Here is a 22,275-nt window from a genome sequence, read left to right as displayed (position 1 = left end):
CTGTCTCCTGGTAGCGCCTCCATGCTCTGGACACTACGCTGACAGACACAGCAAACCTTTTTGCCACAGCTCGCATTGATGTGCCATCCTGGATGAACTGCACTACCTGAGCCACTTGTGTGGGTTGTAGACTCCGTCTCATGCTACCACTAGAGTGAAAGCACCGCCAGCATTCAAAAGTGACCAAAACATCAGCCAGGAAGCATAGGAACTGAGAAGTGGTCTGTGGTCACCACCTGCAGAACCATTCCTTTATTGGGGGTGTCTTGCTAATTGCCTATAATTTCCACCTTTTGTCTATTCCATTTGCACAACAGCATGTGAAATTTATTGTCAATCAGTGTTGCTTCCTAAGTGGACAGTTTGATTTCACAGAAGTGTGATTGACTTGGAGTTACATTGTGTTGTTTAAGTGTTCCCTTTATTTTTTTGAGCAGTGTATATAAAACACAGGAAAATCATGTTTTTGACTGCACTGGGCCTTTAACGAGTGAGAACATAATCATATCAAAAGTAATGTGAGCATTACATTGTGAAAAGCAATTACTTTATATGAACATGCATTGCAATGTGAACCATGTATTTCTAGATGAAAGACTGAATGATGACTGTATGATTTTGTGTGTCGTACTTCAAGTCAATTGAAAATGTGCTTAGTTTTGAAACAACTTCCTTTTTGATTATCTGTTTTGAGTTTTGTACTAAGCATTGTGAAAATGTACCACATACTTATGAAAATTGCACCAAAGCGATAAAAAAAACTAAATGAAAGCAAACATTCACACTCCGCACAGTATCACATACTTATGTATAAGGAGTAGTAGGTACAGCATTAGCAGATGTGGATGTGTGTATATGTATCTGTCCATTTGTGTATTTGTAATTGACAGAGAGGGAGCCAAAGGTTAGCTAATTTGAATAGCTACCACGGCAGGTGTCATTCATGTGACGTTGTTCACGCGTAGGGATCACTGAACCCTGGAAGAGACTGCTACTGAACAGAGACAGCACATGTAGATTAGGGAGAGTCCCTGTGATGCACAGGAACTCAATAAAGATATGTGAAGGGACAACCATCTAGCAAAGCTGTCTAAACAGTGTTGGTAACAGCTGTGGTATTTTATTCCTCTTTCTCTCTCTCCCCGCAGTGTTATTTGATGACTGTGTGGGGAACGAGGGCATGGCGTTCGAGGTGTCCCACCCAGACTTCCAAGTTGATGAGGAGATGAACCTGGTGGCCAGACGGGACGTGATTGACAGCGGCACCGTCATGTTCATCCATGGTGTCAATGAGCATGCTGAGGATATGGCACAGGTGGACATTGTAGGAGCTCTACCCCGGTCTCCCCAAACACTCAGGGTGAGTCACAAGCTGTCCAATGGATATCTCTTACCATGAGAGATGCTGATAATTGTCACTATTCAGCATTTAGTACCAACAACAAGTTGTTGAGGGTCAGATGTCATCGTTTTTTAAATTACAGCCTTGTGTCTTTTCATTTTATTCATCTACAATATGCATGTATTTAGAGTGACTTCCTCCCGCTGGGATGATTGGACTTAATTTGGGTTTGGAGAGCTGGTGGTTGAGGAAATTACTGTGATATTACCTGCATCTTACTTTTGTCATGCAAGTACTGTTTATAGAAAGGCCCACCGTGCCTACTGCCTTTTACATATTTCACATCTTTGTTCCTCTTTGTTCAAAGTAACAAATACAGGTACTTGATTTTTGTCCAAAAATCTACAAAACCAAATTAATCAACTTCACAGTATTCATATAGCCCACTCCATTCATTACCCCCTCCTCTTACCTTCTAGCCTGTTCCAGTCCCCACCCTCCAGGCCAGCACTAGTGCTGCCAACTTGATTAAAACATTTTCCAGGGCCATCTTAGATATTCTGTTATCTCTCCTCCAATCGTTGTTCTTTCCTGCTCCTTGCCCAGGTGTCCCGCTGGTGTCGTTTCTCCGACTCGCGGCCTAATGAACAGCTCTCTCTCTCCATCTCCATGCATCACACTGCCTTCATTTGTTTTAACCTTTCCCATAATTTATTTAGTTAGCCAGTCCACTAGTATATCTTTGGCAGGCCTGGGAGGACATAAGTTAATTAGTCATCTCCACTCTGTGTGTGAGTGGGTAGAGAAGATTTCCTCATGAGTAATGTCACCATATTGTCCTTGTGGGCGAATCTGAAGGCTCTCTGTTTTTTAAAATTGTTTTTAGTCTACCGATGCAAGTTAAAAGAAGCTCCGCTATATATCATTTCCTTGCCACAAATTAACTAGACATTACACATATTGTCAAGAATAAGTGTTATATAATTGTTTTGGGTTGGATGGTTGGATGGCAATGGCCCAATTTTACCTTTTGAACTTTTCTGCAGAATTTTTCTGTTGAAGCAGTGTCAGACCAGCTCCAATCCCAGATCATCCATTGGCCCCTCCCTTTGTTCTGGCTCTTTGATATCTCTCTCTGCTGCTCTACCCAGTGGGTGATATTAGTCTTAATTGCATAGAACACATGAACCTCATGACTTAGGCAAATAGGGAAAGTAAGAATAGAGAGACGGAGGCGAATATTAGACATAATAAGGTTATATTTGAAGAAGAGAAAGAGAAATAGAAAAGGATTGAACACAAAAGGGGCAGAAAAACAGGCGGAGAAAAGAGGGAAAAAACAGGCAGATGTGACTGCCCAGCTAACATTTCTAGGGAGAGAAAACATGTTTGTGATGTTACATGTAATGTTCCCTTGATGTTTGAGTATCCAGTTTTCCGTTTTTTAGGGCAATATTCTATGTATGGTAGCAAAAACCTCCTGAGAACCTACTTAGCATGTTAGAGACATGTTTCATGGGATGTTGCAAGAACATTCATGTGTCCAGTTATCTGAAGGTTAGGAGAATATTCCATCGACGTTACACCAAACATACACAGAACATTGTTGCCATGTTCTCAGAATATTAGATACTAATTTTCTAGACACGTTTCATGGATGTTGCCTGATAATCCCACAGAAATGCCCCCCCCCCCCCGAAGAGACTGCACAGTTGCACATACATGATTACATTGTACATGTTAATTTATACAGTATTTATTATTCGACATGTCCTCACCTGGGATCTTGGTTCAGAGTACTCCAATCTTCCTGCTACGCCACCATGTCCATGTCTATCAGTCTGTATAGTTGTATCATGTTGGTGGGGCATATTGCCCTGTATTAATAATATTCCTGAATCGCTATCGATCAATAAAATCGTTTTTCTTGAATGCACAGTACTTTTAACAGAGCTGAGATTTACTTCAAAGTGCATACCCCCATTGCTTACACCTATCCAGTTGTTTCAGATCTAAGGAGAAGGGGTCAGGGTTTTTTTCTCGACAGGGCCTAACTATACTGGCACAATAATCGGATTGCTCTGAAACAACTGGATAGGTGTAAGCAGTAGGGGGAATGCACTTTGAAGTAAATCTCAGCTCTGTTAAAAGTACACTCAAGAAAAACTATTTTATTAACCTTTCTCGCCCCGGGGTTCCGCTAGCGGAACACCCACAACATTCCGCTGCGCGCAAAATTCAAAAATATTTTTTTGAAATATTTAACTTCCACACATTAAAAAGTCAAATACAGCAAATGAAAGATAAACATCTTGTGAATCCAGCCAACATGTCCGATTTTTTAAATGTTTTACAGCGAAAACACAATATATATTTATGTTAGCTCACCACAATAGCCAAACACACAACGCCATGTTTTCACCGCAAACATAGCTTTCACAAAACCCACAAATAGAGATAAAATTAATCACTAACCTTTGAACAACTTCATCAGATAACAGTCTTATAACATCATGTTATACAATACATTTATGTTTTGTTCAAAAATGTGCATATTTATAGGTATAAATCGTAGTTTTACATTGCAGCCACTGTCACAAATAGCACCAAAACAGACAGAATAATTACAGAGAGCAACGTGAAATACATAAATACTCATCATAAAACATTTATGAAAAATACATGTTGTACAGCAAATGAAAGATAAACATCTTGTGAATCCAGCCAATATTTCCGATTTTTTAAGTGTTTTACAGCGAAAACACAATATATATTTATGTTAGCTCACCACAATAGCCAAACACACAACGCCATTTAATCACCGCTAACATAGCTTTCACAAAACCCACAAATAGAGATAAAATTCATTACTAACCTTTGAACAACTTCATCAGATGAGTCTTATAACATCATGTTATACAATACATTTATGTTTTGTTCGAAAATGTGCATATTTATAGCTACAAATCCTGGTTTTACATTGTGAATACGGCGCCATAATGCACCAAATTGTCCGGAGATATTTTGGACAGTCACGTAATCTAACCAAAAAACTCATCATAAACTTTGCTAAAAAATACATGTTGTACAGCAAATGAAAGATACACTAGTTCTTAATGCAACCGCTGTGTTAGATTTAAAAAAATAACTTTAGTACAAAGTACAGCATGCAATATTCTTAGACAGCGCCCAGCCATTCTCCGCCATGTTGGAGCCAACATATTCCACAAAAATACGAAATAACATCATAAATATTCTCTTACCTTTGATCATCTTCCATCAGAATGTAGTGCAAGGAGTCCTAGTTCCACAATAAATCATTGTTTTGTTTTAGAATGTCCATTTCTTCTGTCGAATTAGCAACTTTGGCTAGCATAATGGAGCTCACGTGTCCATCAACTCTTGGCGCATGGAACGAAAAATTCCAAAAGTCACAATAAACGTCGAATAAACTGGTCAAACTCAGTTGAAAATCCATTTTTTTATGTTTTTCTCATATGTATCCAATAACGTCGAAGATGGAGCATTTTGTCATGTATACCTAACGCATTGCAGAAAACAATGTCGCGTTCCCTGGTGCGCAGCTGAATACTGCCAATAGGGCGGACCTGTCACTCCAAAAGCTCTCATTCGGTCTCACATCAAGCTAGACACCCCATTCAACATTCTACTGCCTGTTGACATCTAGTGGAAGGCGTATGAAGTGCATACAGATCCATAAATAAAAGGCAATTGAATAGGCAAGGCCTTACACAGAGCCCCATTTTCAGAATTTTCACTTCCTGTTTGGAGGTTTGCTGCCAAATGAGTTCTGTTTTACTCACAGATATAATTCAAACAGTTTTAGAAACTTCAGAGTGTTTTCTCTCCAATAGTAATAATAATATGCATATCGTATGATCTAGAACAGAGTACGAGGCTGTTTAATTTGGGCACGATTTTTTTCCCAAAGTGAAAACAGCGCCCCCTATTCACTAAGAGGTTAAAACATTTATTTCACCTTTATTTTAGCATGGAGTCCCATTGAGATGTAGATCTATTTTGCAAGCTGGGATCCCTTTATACTGTATACAGTGCCTTCAGAAACTATTCACACCCCTTTACTTTTTCCACATTTGTTGTTTTACAGCTTGAATTTAAATTGAGATGTTGTGTCACTGATCCACACACAATACCCCATAATGTTAAAATATTCTACAATTTTTTTTTTTTTTTTTTTTTAATTAGTCAATAAGTGTTCAATCCCTTTTGTTATGGACAGCCTAAATAAGTTCAGGAGTATAAACAAATCACATAATAAGTATTGTGTGTAGATGGGTGATATATATTCTTTAATAATCAATTTTGAATTAAGGCTATAAGTCAAGGGGTATGAATACTTTCTGAAGGCACTGTAAATGAGCTGTGTATGGATCAGTAGTTCACCAATCAGGGCCGTGATTGGCTTGAACATCAAGTTACGTCCTGACAACTGATACACATGCGTGTTCTTGCAAAGTTCCCATTAAACGTGTCTAGAATTGTCATATCATACAGTATGTTCTGAGAACATGGAAGCCATGTTCTGTGTATGTTTCGTGGGATGTTAACCTTTTACGGGGGCAGCCCGACACCGGTACACTTATGACAACATCCAGCTCAAGTGCAGGGCGCGAAATTCAAAAGCTAGTTTTTAAAAATATTTAACTTTCACACATTAACAAGTCCAAGACACCAGATGAAAGATAAACTTCTTGTGAATCAAACCAACATGTCCGATTTTTAAAATGTTTTACAGGGAAGACAAAATATGTAAATCTATTAGCTAACCACGTTAGCAAATGACACCACTTTTCTAACTCCATCAGTTTCTTACTCCATCAGGTGCTATCACAAATTCGACCAAATAAAGATATAAATAGCCACTAACCAAGAAACAAATTCATCAGATGACAGTCTGATAACATATTTATTGTATAGCATATTTTTTTTCGAAAAATGTGCATATTTCAGGTATAAATCATATTTTACATTTCAGCTACAATCAGAAAGTGCACGGAAATCAGCCATAATATTTACAGACACCAACGTCAAATAGCTAATTACTCATCATAAAACATTTCCGAAAAATATATAGTTTGCAGCAATTGAAAGATAGGCAACTTGTGATTCCCAACAATATTTCCGATTTATTAAATGTTTTACAGCGAAAACAAAATGTATCGCTATATTAGCGTAGCCACAAAAGAGGGAAACACTTGGGCGCCCACGGCACGTTCACATGCACGACAGATATATGAAATAACATCATAAAATGAGTCTTACTTTGGCTGATCTTTCATCAGAATGTTGAAAAGGGGGTCCTCTGTCCAGATGAGTCGTTGTTTCGATTCAGAATGAGAAATATCCCTATTCATTTACCATTTCCAGTATCCGAGTGTCCCAAATCTCTCAGACGTAAACACAGTCAGGCGACGGAACACGGTCAAACTCCCGAAAAAATTTCAATAATCTGATTAAACTATATTGAAAAAACATACATTACGATGATATGTTCACATGTATCAAAAAAAATTCGAGCCGGAGATGTTAGCCGTTCGTTACCAAGGCAAAACAGAAATCAATCCCACTTCCTTCAGAGTACCGGAAGTGGACCGTCACGTCAAAGAAATTGGTTTTTTTCCACCACAGACCAAGAGGAGCAAAAAAAATTCTTCTCTGACATCCTCTTTACACCAATAGGAAGGCGTATAGAGTGTCAGCAGACTCCTAAGTGTTAAAACCATGTATAGGCATCAGGTTGAAAGGAGCATCGATTTCTGACATTTCACTTCCTGGTCAGGAAAAGTGCTGCAGAAGGACTTCTGTTTCACTCAGAGAAATAATTCCAACTCTTTTAGAAACTAGAAAGTGTTTTCTATCCAAAAAGAATAATAATATTCATATTGTACGAGCAAGATTTGAGTAGGAGGCCGTTTGAAATGGGCACGATTTCACTGGCTACTCAACACTTTGCCTTGCAGCCATAAGAAGTTAACTTCTCTAGGATAGGGGGCAGCATTTTCACATTTGGATGAAAAGCATACCCAAATTCAACTGCCAGCTACTCATCCCCAGAAGATAAGATATGCAATTTATTAGTATATTTGGATAGAAAACACTCTGACGTTTCTAAAACGGTTTGAATCATGTCTGTGAGTATAACAGAACTTATTTAGCAGGCGAAACCCAGAGGACAAACCATTCAGATTTTTTGTTGTTGTTGAGGTCACTGTCTTTTCAATGGGTTTCATTGGGAATCCAGATTTCTAATTGACCTTGCAGTTCCTACCGCTTCCACTGGATGTCAACAGTCTTTAGAAATTGGTTGAGGTTTTTTCATTTGTGTAATGAAGAAGTATGGCCATCCAGAACGAGGGTAACTTGAAGTGTACTGTTAGATAGAGGCGCGTGAACAGAAAGCTAGCTACAGTTTGTTTTAATCCTGTATTGAACACAGATCATCCCGTCTTCAATTTTATTGATTATTTACGTAAAAAAATACCTAAAGTTGTATTACATAAGTAGTTTGAAATGTTTTGGCAAAGTTTACAGGTAACTTTTGAGATATTTTGTAGTCACGTTGCACAAGTTGGAACCAGTGTTTTTCTGGATCAAACGCACCAAATAAATGGACATTTTGGATATACTGTATATCGACGGAATTAATCGAACAAAAGGACCATTTGTGATGTTTATGGGACATATTGGAGTACCAACAACAGAAGCTTGTCAAAGGTAAGGCATGAATTATATTTTTATTTCTGCGTTTTGTGTCGCGCCTGCAGGGTTGAAATATGCTTCTCTCTCTTTGTTTACTATGGTGCTATCCTCAGATAATAGCATCGTTTGCTTTTGCCGAAAAGCCTATTTGAAATCTGACATGTTGGCTGGATTCACAACAAGTGTAGCTTTAATTTGGTGTATTGCATGTGTGATTTCATGAAAGTTAGATTTTTCTAGTAATTTATTTGAATTTGGCGCTCTGCATTTTTACTGGCTTTTGGCCAAGTGGGACGTTAGCGTCCCACATATCCCAGAGAAGTTAATGGAATTATCGGAGAACATGGTAACCATGTTCTGGGTAAGGTCTATTTGACATTAACCTCTACTTCCTCAAAAACCCGGGTCCGGGAGCACCCCCACCAGTAAAAAAGCTGACTAGCATAGGCTAGCATAGCGTCACAAGTAAATAGTAGCATCTAAATATCATTAAATCACAAGTCCAAGACACCAGATGAAAGATACACATCTTGGTAATCAAGCCATCATTTCTGATTTTTAAAATATTTTACAGGGAAGACACAATATGTAAATCTATTAGCTAACCACGTTAGCAAAAGACACCAGTTTTTTTACTCCACCAGTTTTTTACTCCATCAGTAGCTATCACAAATTCGACCAAATAAAGATATAAATAGCCACTAACCAAGAAACAAATTCATCAGAAGACAGTCTGATAACATATTTATTGTATAGCATATGTTTTGTTAGAAAAATGTGCATATTTCAGGTATAAATCATAGTTTACCATTGCAGCCACCATCACAACTCGACTAGAATAACTACAGAGAGCAACGTGTATTACCTAATTACTCATCATAAAACATTTCTTAAAAATACACAGTGTACAGCAATTGAAAGACACAGATCTTGTGAATCCAGACAATATTTCAGATTTTCTAAGTGTTTTACAGCGAAAACACAATATAGCGTTATATTAGCTTAGCACAGTAGCAAACCAAACAACAGCATTGATTCCAGCCAAACATAGCGATAACGTATTCACCACCAAAATATATTAATTTTCACTAACCTTCTCAGAATTCTTCAGATGACAGTCCTGTAACATCATATTACACAATGCATATAGAGTTTGTTCGAAAATGTGCATATTTAGCGGCACAAATCGTGCTTATACAATGAAAATAGTGTCCAAATACTCAAGCAATCTGTCCGGCGCCATCTTGGAAAGACACCTATTCTTATCGAAAACTATTCATAAACTTGACTAAAAAAATACAGGTTGGACAGCAATTGAAAGACAAATTAGTTCTTAATGCAATCGCTGAATTACATTTTTAAAATTAACCTTACTGTGCAATACAGGGTGCAATACAGGGTGCGATAACGCAAGGCTACACGGCAAATAATGGCGTCTTATGCATTTTACTTTTTCAACAGAACAACGAATTATCAGCATAAATAGTTCTTACTATTAGCTGAACTCCCATCAGAATCTTGGGAAAGGTGTCCTTTGTCCAAAATAATCGTTGCTGGGTTGGAGAATGTTTCCTTCCACGTTGCAATTAGCAGTACACAATGGCATGCGAGAGAGAGATACCCAACTCAATACAACGGCAGAAAATGAAATGCCCGAAAATCGCAATATACTGACATAAACTGATATAAATCGGTTTAAAATAACAAGATTATGATGTCTTTAAAGCCTATATCGAATAAAAACAGAACCGGATATATCTAGGAGTTAAAACCAGAGCTTCTAAAACGACATGCCAAGACCCTCTCTGCGTCAGCGCGAAGATCCAAAAGGGTGGTGTTAGGATTTATGTTTATGCACCATAGGCTGTTAGCATAATGGTTAAAGGTGAATGATGTTTTGTTGCACACACACACACAGTGGACACATCGATTCCAATCAATTTATAGACTTTCGGCTCTGCGTAGAAACTCCATTTCAAGTCTCCCTATTCGCTAACAACCAGGGGAAGGCGTATGCAGTGCATCTCAACGAATAGAGGACAGGCAAATTAATACACAGGTCTCAGAACAGCCAGCAAAATTCTGCATTCTGACATACACATAGGAAAATTGCTCTAAGTCGAGTTCTGTTTCACCCACAGATATAATTCAAACGGTTTTAGAAACTAGAGAGTGTTTTCTATCCAATAGTAATAATAATATGCATATTGTACGAGCAAGAGTTGAGTACGAGGCAGTTTAATTTGGGAACACCAAGAAAAAAATAGTGCTAACAGCTCCCCCTATTGACAAGAAGTTAAGGGAATGGTCTCTTGGAAACAGTCCTTGAACATCACTGGAACATTCCTATGAAAACATTAGGTAATGACCTCATGAGACTCTTAACGGAATGTTCTCTACATTTGTGGGAACGTTTGTTTTTAGCTGGGTGGATGAGTCCTTTAATGTCATGTGGTTAAGAGTTCTCATTATTTCACAATCAATTAATCGACAAGGGGCTCTCTGCTTTGAGGAGCAGATATCCCAGAACAAAGTAACAGAACCACCAATCTCATCCCCCCCTATCATACATTGGATTTCTCCATGATGCAGACTTCAAGATTCAGTCATCATAATTATTCCCCAATTGATCCACCAAACAGGGCTGACTGTCCCTGCCAAAAGCCCCAAAGTCTGGAAAAATAGTTTAGTAGTGGTTGTGTTTGGAGTTTGTTTTGGGCAAACAAACTCCACTACACCAATCGGACTAGGCTGACATCATAGCAATTGATTTGACGTTAGGAACAGAGCTATTTTAGAATGAGAGGAAAAATAATTAAATTTTAAAAAAGTATTGGGTTCCACATTTTAATTTGACATCCTGTAAACACAATCAATCTCAACCACAGCAAATAACAGTACAGAACTTATTTTCCCTTAAAACACTGTTCCCATGTTTCTGTTGCCAAGCAGTCATTACTCCAACCCCTCCAATTCTTCACTAATGCCCAGTGGAAACGTCCCTGGGTGTGTATATTGGTATATCAATGGTATCGTTCAGATTTATTGGCATTTGATAATTGATAAGTGCTGTCTGAGTGGAGAATGTTTTTAATTCCTCAGTGGGGGGGGGGAACAGACATTAATGTGGGCTGCAGCGGGAGGGAGGCTGCTGATAAATGAATGCTATTACAAGGAAGCTCTGAATTCAGAGAATCATTTATTTTTATTTTTATTCACCTTTATTTAACCAGGTACCCACTTGAGAACAAGTTCTCATTTTCAACTGCGACCTGGCCAAGATAAAGCAAAGCAGTGCGACAAAAATAACAACACAGAGTCACACATTGGATAAATAAATGTACAGTCAATAACACAATAGAAAATCAATCTACAGTGTGTGGAAACGAAGTCAGGAGGTAAGGCAATAAATAGGCCACAGTGGAAAAGTAATTACAATTGAGCAATTAACACTTGAGTGATAGATGTGCAGATGAGGATGTGCATGTAGAAATACTGGTGTGCAAAATAGCAGGGAAAAAAATATGGGGATGAGGTAGGTAGTTGGTTGTGTCGGGTTCACCTAGGGGTCATAAAAAGGGTTGTACCCAAATGTTTGGTGTATTAGAATAATGTATTATGCTTATGTTTTATTAATAGAAGGGGAGGGGTTAAAAGGGGAGGGGTTCCCTCCTTACAGTTATAGGGTTTTAGACTACTGATTAACAATAGATATATTCATTGTAGAAGTTTAGTATTGTTCTACATTTGTATTTTAGTTCTCTCTCTGCCTCATTATAAAGAGGCCCTGAGACAGAACTCTGCAGGGGAGTGAAGGAGAAAAGACTAGGTAAACATTCCACAATGGGTCAACTTTGGGGGAAGGGGACATTTACTGCTAAGTGTTTAGCTAACAATAAAGGCCCTGTTTATACAGCTTTGTAGGCATGGTTTTAGTCTCAGGAGTAGAGGATGATGATATAGGCAGTGACGTCACCAGGGCGCGACTTAATGTTTAATAAAACAATTGGAGACCTTTTGTTTGATGCAGAACTTACTCAGAAACATGCGTGCTATGTTCCTGTTTGTCAACTTCTGTCTGCAATTGCATTAATAAAGGTTTTTGAATGATTTAATTAAAGATATTGTCATAATGCTAATTTCACCAATGAACCAATGATTGACAAAGAAGGACGTAAGAAACGAACCCTAACATTTGGATGGGCTATTTACAGATCGGTAAGCTGCTCTGACAGCCAATGCTTGAAGTTAGTGAGGGAGATATAAGACTCCAGCTTCAATGATTTTTGAAATTTGTTCCAGTCATAGGCAGTAGAGAACTGAAAGGAAAGGCGGCCAAAGGAGGTGTTGGCTTTGGGGATGACCAGTGAAATATACCTGCTGGAGCGCGTGCTACGGTTGTTGCTATGGTGACCAGTGAGCTGAGATAAGGCGGAGCTTTACCAGGCAAAGACAACCTGGAGCCAGTGGGTTTGGCGACGAATATGTAGCGAGCACCAGCCAACGAGAGCATACAGGTTGCAATGGTGGGTAGTATATGGGGCTTTAGTCACAAAATGGATGGCACTGTGATAGACTACGTCCAATTTGCTGACTAGAGTGTTGGAGGCTATTTTGTAAATGACATTGCCAAAGTCACGGATCGGCAGGATAGTCAGTTTTACGAGGGTATGTTTGGCAGCATGAGTGAAGGAGGCTTTGTTGCAAAATAGGAAGCTGATTCTAGATTTAATTTTGGATTGGAGATGCTTAATATGAGTCTGGAAGGAGAGTTTACAGTCTAGCCAGACACCTAGGTATTTGTAGTTGCCACATATTCTAAGTCAGTACCGCCCAGAGTAGTGATGCTAGGCGGGCAGCGATCAGTTGAAGAGCATGCATTTAGTTTTACTAGCGTTTAAGAGCAGTTGGAGGCCACGGAAGGAGTGTTGTATGGCATTGAAGCTCGTTTGGAGGTTTGTTAACCTCTCTGTGCACAGATCCCTTTAGCGGGATCATTTCCCTAAACAACCGCTGAATTGCAGGGCGCCAAATTCAAAAATATTACTAAAAATATTTATAATCATGCAATAACAAATGAAATATACCAAAACACAGCTTAGCTTGTTGTTAATCCACCTATCGTGTCAGATTTTGAAAATATGCTTTACAGAGAAATAAATCCAAGCTTTTGTGAGTGTATCAATCAATGCTACAACAGCTAGCCCCAAATTAGCATGGTCACGAAAGTCAGAAAAGCAATCAAATGAATCGCTTACCTTTGATAATCTTCGGATGTTTGCACTCCCACTTACACAATAAATGCTATTTTTGTTCGATAAATATTACTTTTATAACAAAAAAACGCCATTTGGGTTACACGTTATGTTGAGAAAACTACAGCCTCGTTCCGGTGCTGAAAGGCAGAAGAAAATTCCCAAACGTATCATATACAAAAATATTACTAAAAATATTTATAATCATGCAATCACAAGTGAAATATACCAAAACACAGCTTAGCTTGTTGTTAATTGCCCTATCGTGTCAGATTTTGAAAATGTGCTTTGCAACGAAAGCAATCTAAGCTTTTGTGAGTTTATCAATCAATGCTAGAACAGTTTGCCTTATATTAGCTTGGTTAGCTTGGTCACGAAAGTCAGAAAAGCAATAAAAACACAATAAATGTTATTTTTGTTCGATAAATATTACTTTTATAACAAAAAAACGCCATTTGGGTTGCGCGTTATGTTCAGAAAACTACAGACTCGTTCCGTTCGATGAAAATTCCAAAAAAGTATCCGTAATGGTCGTAGAAACATGTCAAATGTTTTTCATAATCAATCCTCAGGTTGTTTTTAACAAACATAATCGATAATATTTCAACCGGACCGTAACTTATAAGAGAGAAAAGGAAAATGGAGAGCTCCCCTCTCGCGCGCAGGAACTATTCAGAGGACAGCTGACTACTTTTGAAAAATCTCGTTCATTTTTCAAAATAAAAGCCTGAAACTATGTCGAAAGCCTGGTCACAGCCTGAGGAAGCCATTGGAAAATGAATCTGGTTGATACCCCTTTAAATGGAAGAAAGACTGGCCAGAAAACACAGATTAAAAAAAACATCACTTCCGGGTTAGATTTTCTCAGGTTTTCGCCTGCAGAATCAGTTTTGTTATACTCACAGACAATATTTTGACAGTTTTGGAAACGTTGGAGTGTTTTCTATCCTAATCTGTAAATGATATGCATATTCTACGATCTGGACCTGAGAAATAGTCCGTTTACCTTGGGAACGTTATTTAAAAAAAATAAAAAAATCTGACCCCTAGCGTCAAGTAGTTAAACTTGGTACTCATCCCGGATCCGAGAGCACCCTCATCAGTAAAAAAGCTGACTAGCATAGCCTAGCATAGCGCCACAAGTAAATACTAGCATCTAAATATCATGAAATCACAAGTCCAAGACACCAGATGAAAGATACACATCTTGTGAATCCAGCCATCATTTCCGGTTTTTAAAATGTTTTACAGGGAAAACACAATATGTATTTCTATTAGCTAACCACGATAGCAAAAGACCCAACCGTATATTTTCACCATTTTTTTACTGCATAGGTAGCTATCACAAATTCGACCAAATAAAGATATAAATAGTCACTAACCAAGAAACAACTTCATCAGATGACTGTCTGATAACATATTTATTGTATAGCATATGTTTTGTTCGAAAAATTTGCATATTTCAGGTATAAATCATAGTTTTACATTGCAGCCACCATCACAAGTCTCACCAAAGCAGCTAGAATAACTACAGAAACCAGCGTGAAATACCTAAATACTCATCATAAAACATTTATGAAAAATACACGGTGTACAGCAAATGAAAGACAAACATCTTGTGAATCCAGCCAATATTTCAGATTTCTTAAGTGTTTTACAGCGAAAACACAATATAGCATTATATTAGCTTACTACAATAGCCTACCACACAACCGCATTCATTCAAGGCACGTTAGCGATAGCGAATAAACCAGCAAAATATATAAATTTTTTCACTAACCTTCTCAAACTTCATCAGATGACAGTCCTATAACATCATATTACACAATACATATATGGTTTGTTCGAAAATGTGCATATTTAGCGTTACAATTCGTGGTTGAACAATGTGAATACTAGCCAAACTGCACAAAATAATCTGGATATATTTCTGACACTCACATCATCTAATCAAATAACTAATCATATACTTTACAAAAAAATACAGGTTGGACAGCAAATGAAAGATACACTGGTTCTTAATGCAACCGCTGTGTTAGATTTTTAAAAATAACCTTAGTACGACAAAAGGCTTACGTTATAGCGGGACAGCGCCCGAAATCTGGGCGGAATATAGTCTAAACATTTTCGACAGAAATACGAAATAATATCATAAATGGTTCCTACTATTTGATGAGCTTCCATCAGAATCTTGTACAAGGTGTCCTTTTTCCAGAATAATTGTTGTTCGGTTGTAGAATGTCGTCTTCATCTGTCGATTTAGCTAACAAAGCTGGCCATGCGGCATGGAAGTGCCCAACTCACCAGAACGCATAACAAACAAAATACCGAAAATCGCAATCAACTGATATAACTCGGTTTAATATAACTAGTTTATGATGTTTTTAACACATATATCAAATAAAATCAGAGCCGGAGATATCTAACGTCGATAACGACAGCTTTTCAGAACGCAATCCAGGTGACCCTTTTGCGCCATGGTGAAGAAAGGAAAGAGTGGTCGCGTCATTCCAACAGGTCTTATTCGGCCTCAGATAGAGCTATACACCCCATTCCAATTCTCACTGCCTACTGACATCTAGGGGAAGGCGTATGCAGTGCATGTAGACCCATAGATTCCATGCAAATTAATAAACTGACCCTGGAACAGAGCCCTCGATTTCAGATTTCTCACTTCCTGACAGGAAGTTTGCTGCAAAATGAGTTCTCTTTTACTCACAGATATAATTCAAACGGTTTTAAAAACTAGACAGTGTTTTCTATCCAATAGTAATAATAATATGCATATTGTACGAGCAAGAATTGAGTACGAGGCAGTTTAATTTGGGAACAATTTTTTACAAAATGGAAATAGCACCCCCCCTATTGAGAAAAGGTTAACACAGTGTCCAAAGAAGAGCAAGATGTATACAGAATGGTGTTGTCTGCGTAGAGATGGATCAAATAATCACCCGCGCAAGATCAACATCATTGATATTTACAGAGAAAAGAGACGGCCCGAGAATTGAACCCTGAACCCATAGAGACTGCCAGAGGTCCGGACAACAGGCCCTCCGATTTGGCACACTGAACTCTATCTGAGAAGTAGTTAGTGAACCAGGCGAGGCAGTCATTTGAGAAACCAAGGCTGTTGAGTCTACCGATAAGAATACGGTGATTGACAGAGTCGAAAGCCTTGGCGAGGTCGATGAAGACGGCTGCACAGTACTGTTTTGGTGGATATGATATCCTTTAGGACCTTGAGCGTGGCTGAGGAGCACCCGTGACCAGCTCGGATACTGGATTGCATAGCGGAAGAAGGTACAGTGGAATTCGAGATGGTCAGTGATCTGTTTGTTCACTTGGCTTTCGAAGACTTTAGAAAGGAAGGGCAGGATGGATATAGGTCTGTAACAGTTTGGGTTTAGAGTGTCTCTACCCTTTGGAGAGGGGGATGACCGCGGCCGCTTTCTAATCTTTAGGAATCTCAGACGATACGAAAGAGAGGTTGTTGAACAGACTGGTAATAGGGGTTGCGACAATGGTGGTGGATAATTTTCGGAAGAGAGGGTCCAGATTTTCCAGCCCAGCTGATTTGTATGTTTCCAGATTCTGCAGCTCTTTCAGGACATCAGCTATCTGGATTTGGTTGAAGGAAAAGCGGGGGGGGGGGGGGGGGGGGGGTTGGGCTAGTTGCTGCGGGGGGTGCAGAGCTGTTCGCCAGGGTTTGGGTAGCCAGGTGGAAAGCATGGCCAGCCGTAGACAAATTCTTATTGAATTTCTCGATATATGTGGATTTATCGGTGGTGACAGTGTTTCCTAGCCTCAGTGCAGTGGGCAGCTGAGAGGAGATTCTCTTATTCTCCATGGACTTTAGTGTCCCAAAACGTTTTGGAATTAGTGCTGCAGGATGCAAATTTCTGTTTGAAAAAGCTAGCCTTTGCTTTCCTAACTGACTGTATATGTTGGTTCCTGACTTCCCTGAAAAGTTGGGCTATTCGAAGCTAGTGCGGTGCGCCATAGGATGTTTTTGTGCTGGTCAAGGGCAGTCAAGTCATGGAGTGAAACAAGGGCTATATCTGTTCTTAGTTAAAAAAATTGGAAAGGGGCATGCTCATTTAAGTTGATGAGGAAGGCACTTTTGAAGAACAACCAGGTATCCTCTACTGACGGGATGAGGTCAATATCCTTCCAGGATACCTAGGCCAGGTTGATTAGAAAGGCCTGATCGCAGAAGTGCTTTAGGAAGTATTTGACAGTGATGAGGGGTGGTTGTTTCACTGCGGACCCATAACGGATGCAGGCAATGAGGCAGTGATCGCTGAGATCCTGGTTGAAAACAGCAGAGGTGTATTTAGAGGGCAAGTTGGTCAGGATGATATCTATGAGGGTCCCCAAGTTTACGGATTTGGGGTTGTACCTGGTAGGTTCCTTGATAATTTCTATGAGATTGAGGGCATCTAGCTTAGATTGTAGGACGGCCGGGGTGTTAAGCATATCCCAGTTTAGGTCACCTAACAGTATGAACTCTGACAATAGATGGGGGGCAATCAATTCAGATATGGTGTCCAGGGCACAGCTGGGAGCTGAGGGGGTCTATAAACAAGCGGCAACAGTGAGAGACTTATTTCTGATAAAGCAAACTTAGGAAGGAGGCTTCTGATGTTAACCTGCATGAACCCAAGGCATTTCCGGTTACAGAAGTAAAAAAATCAGAGCCCCTAGGGACACACATGGCCTTGGTTAACCGCTACATCACCAGAGGAACTAAGGAGGAGTAGGATAAGAGTACGGATAAAGGCTATAAGACCTGGGTGTCTAGGGCGTTTAGAACAGAAAGTAAAAGGAGCAGACTTCTGGGCGTGGTAGGATAGATCCAGGGCATAATGCACAGACAAGGGCAAGGTTGAGTACAGTGGAGAACAGTGGAGGTAAACCTAGGCATTGAGTGACGATGAGAGGCTGCATCTCTGGAAGCGCCAGTTAAGCTAGGTGCGGTCTCCGTATGTGTGGAGGGTGGGGCAAGGGAGCTAACCGAGGCATATAGAGCGGGACTAGGGGCTCCGCAGTAAAACAAAACAATGAGAGCTACCCTAAACAACAGTATACAAGGCATATTGACATTAGAGGGAGGCATAAAGCAATCACAGGTGTTGATTGGGAGGACTAAGACAACAATGGGTAAACAGCTAAGACAACAACAATAAATGGCGATGAATGGGCAGAGAGGGTCAGTTAGCTACACACAGGGCCTGCGTTTGACAGATAAACAAAATGAAGTACCGTGTTAATCAACAGTCCAGTAGGCATCAGCTGTGTAGCCGATTGATCATAGGGTCCAATAAACAGTAATGGACGAAACAGGGAGCCGCTCGGCAGTTGTCACTACGCTAGGTGAGCGGGAGACACGGTGCTCAGAGAGTTAGCGGGCCGAGGCTAGTAGCTGGGTCCTCACCGACATCAATGACGCAGATGCCGGTTGACAGCACATCGGCCGAAATACGTCAGCAGACCAGTCATGATTGATTGGCGGGGCTCCGTGTCAACAAAGGGTCCAGGCCAATTGGCAAGAGAGGTATTGTAGTTGGTGTACTTCGAGCTAAGCCCATAGCCGGGGGAATGGGCCTAGCTCGAGGCTAACTGGTGCTTGCTTCTGGACAAGGGTGATAGCCACTCGGTAACAGCTAGCTAGCTGCGATGATCCGGTGTAATGGTCCAGAGCTTGCGGCAGGAATCCGGTGATGTAGTGGGGGGAAAAAAGCAGTCCGATATGCTCAGGGCTGACATCGCGCTGTGCAGACTGGCAGATATTATCCGGGCTATCCGGGCTATAGCGGCTGGTGTCTGTGCTAAAGGTAAAAACTGCTAGCAGTGGCTAACAATGACTAAATAGCTAATTAGCTGGCTAACTTCTGATGGAGGTTCCAGTTAGAAGTTATAATTCATTCTCTTTGGCTGGGGATCAATATGGGAATTAATGGAATAATGCATTTCAATAAGATATGGAATATGGTTTCTTTTTCTGTTTTCTTTCTGTTATATATAGTACAATGGCCACCCTCTGGAAAATAAATAGCATTTTTCAAGTGTAACAATTGATAAGAGCAAAATAGAACTAATAATTCAAAAATCTTATTTAGTTGGCTAAGTTGTTCTTATTCCATGCCATTTCACTCTGAAGGAAATTTCATAGTGGTTAGAGCGTTGGACTAGTAAGATCGAATCCCCGAGCTGACAAGGTAAAATCTGTTGTTCTGCCCCTGAACAAGGCAGTAAACCCACTGTTTCCAGGCCGTCATTGAAAATAAGAATTTGTTCTTAACTGACTTGCGTTGTTAAATAAAGATAAAATAAATACAAATATTGCATCCAGAGAAAAAAAAAACAAAAGAAAACATTGTTTTCCCTCATGTCCTCTTGTCCTCAAGTTATATAATGCTGCCACAACCTAGCAGTTGACAGTTCATACTACAACTACTCTTACTGCAGTGTAAGCTTGCACTCTCACTTGCTCTTTCTGTTAAAGTACTGTGCTGTATCTCTGTCAGTCTCTCTGTTGTTTACTATTTATGCATGTCTAGGCCTGGGTCACTGTGTTAGGAGGGCAATGTCTGTCCTACAAGTCATGACATTAACGTCAGTAATGTCTGTCAATAAATTCTTTAGCAAACTTCCAAAGTGCTTAGTTGACCTGATATTGACCTCCACAGTTCATAGGTTGTGATCACTTTCATGTATGTAATAACAACCAGGATTGTTCTTGTTTGTAGTGTCTGGAGACTAGCACTAGTATGTTGCGTCTGTGTCTGCGTGTAAGTGCCACCTCTCCAAAAGACAGTCAGGAATGACTGATGACACTTCTCAATATAGTATTCATGGGTAGAATGGACAAGTACTTGACATTTTTGCCGCAATAACTCTGTTCTCAGTCAGTGAGTGAGGAAGGCTCTGTCTGTCGCAATGTCTAAAGGGCCTAGGTCAATCAGGAGCCACCACCATCAGCAACTTCTCTCACTCCTCTTTGCCATACTCTGTTCCTTAACCCATTATGGGCCTGGTGTCTCTGTTTGCCCTGAATAACTGCCAAGTCAGTACATCCCCAAAGTTGACCATCACAATCTTACAAGAGAAACCTGTTTTCCATACAGTGCATTCAGAAAGTGATCAGCCTTGAGATGTTTCTACAACTTGATTGGAATCCACCTGGGGTAAATTCAATTGGACAAATTAAATTGATTGAAAGAAGACACCTGTCTATATAAGGTCCCACAGTTGACAGTCCATTTCAGAGCAAAAATCAAGGCTTGAGGTCGAAGGAATTGTCCGTAGAGCGTCGAGACAGGATTGCGGTGGGGCACAGATCTGGGGAAGGGTACCAAAAAATGTCTGCCGCATTGAAGGTCTCCAAGAACCCAGTGGCGTCCATCATTCTTAAATGGAAGAATTTTGGAACCACCAAGACTCTTCCTAGAGCTGACTGCCCGGCCAAACTGAGTAATCGAAGGGTGAATGGCCTTGGTCAGGAAGGTGACTAAGAACCCAATGGTCACTCTGACAGAGCTCCAGAGTTCCTCTGTGGAGATGGGAGAACCGTCCAGAAGGACAACCATCTTTGCAGCACTCCACCAATCAGGCCTTTGAGGAAGAGTGGCCAGATGCAAGCCACTCCTCAGTAAAAGGCACATGACAGCCTTGGAGTTTGACAAAAGGAATCTAAAGGAAACATGATTATCTGGTCTGATGAAACCAAGACTGAACTCTTTGGCCTGAATGCCGAGCGTCACGTCTGGAGGAAACCTGGCAGCATCCCTATGGATGAAGCATGGTGGTGGCAGCATCATGCTGTGGGTATGTTTTTCAGTGGCAGGGACTGGGAGACTAGTCAGGATCGAGGGAAATATGAACAGAGCAGAGTACAGAGAGATCCTTGACAAAAACCTGCTCCAGAGTGCTCAGACTAGGGCAAATGTTCACCTTCCAACAGGACAACAACCCTAAGCACACAGCAAAGACCATGCAGGAGTGGCTTCAGGTCAACTCTGTGCATGTCCTTGAGTGGCCCAGCCAAAGCCCGGACTTGATCCCGATCATACATTTTTGAAGAGACCTAAAAATACCTGTGCAGCGACGCTCCCCATCCAAGCTGACCGAGCTTGAGAGGATCTGCAGAGAAGAATGTGAGAAACTACAGGTGTGCCAAGCTTGTAGAGTCATACCCAATAATAGTTGAGGCTGTAATCACTGCCAAAGGTGCTTCAACAAAGAACTGAGTAAATGGTCTGAATACTTACTGTTGAAGTCGGAAGTTTACATACACTTAGGTTGGAGTCATGAAAACTCGTTTTTCAACCACTCCACAAATTTATTGTTAACAAACTATAGTTTTGGCAAGTCGGTTAGGACATCTACTTTGTGCATGACCCAAGTAATTTTTCCAACAATTGTTTACAGACAGATTATTTCACTTATAATTCATTGTTTCACAATTCCAGTGGGTCAGAAGTTTCCATACACTAAGTTGACTGCCTTTAAACAGCTTGGAAAATTCCCCAAAATGATGTCATGGCTTTAGAAGCTTCTGATAGGCTAATTGACATCATTTGAGTCAATTGGAGGTGTGGATGTGGATGTATTTCAAGGCCTACCTCAGTGCCTCTTTGCTTGACATCATGGGAAAATCAAAAGAAATCAGCCAAAACCTAAAAAAAAATTGTAGACCTCCACGAGTCTGGTTGATCCTTGGCAGAAATTTCCAAACGCCTGAATGTACCATGTTCGGCTGTACAAACAATAGTACGCAAGTATAAAAACAATGGGACCACGCAGCCGTCATACCGCTCAGGAGGGAGACGCGTTCTGTCTCCTAGAGATGAACGTACTTTGGTGCAGAAAGTGCAAATCAATCCCAAAACAACAGCAAAGGACCTTGTGAAGATGCTGGAAGAAACAGGTACAAAC

General features: G+C 40.2%; 1 protein-coding gene across 1 annotated transcript in view; it reads left to right on the top strand.

The window, feature by feature from the left end:
- Positions 1 to 558: 558 nt before the first annotated feature.
- The window catches only part of LOC120053208 (cadherin-13-like), a 497,821-nt gene continuing 476,104 nt past the window's right edge, over positions 559 to 22,275 (top strand). Inside the window, 3 exon segments of the mRNA XM_039000365.1 lie at positions 559 to 610; positions 1,149 to 1,341; positions 21,646 to 21,657. Coding sequence (XP_038856293.1) covers positions 559 to 610; positions 1,149 to 1,341; positions 21,646 to 21,657 — 257 coding nt within the window.

The sequence above is a fragment of the Salvelinus namaycush genome, chromosome 9 (assembly GCF_016432855.1).
Source record: "Salvelinus namaycush isolate Seneca chromosome 9, SaNama_1.0, whole genome shotgun sequence".
In the NCBI taxonomy this organism is placed as follows: domain Eukaryota; kingdom Metazoa; phylum Chordata; class Actinopteri; order Salmoniformes; family Salmonidae; genus Salvelinus; species Salvelinus namaycush.
This window is presented reverse-complemented; position numbering and strand designations above follow the sequence as displayed.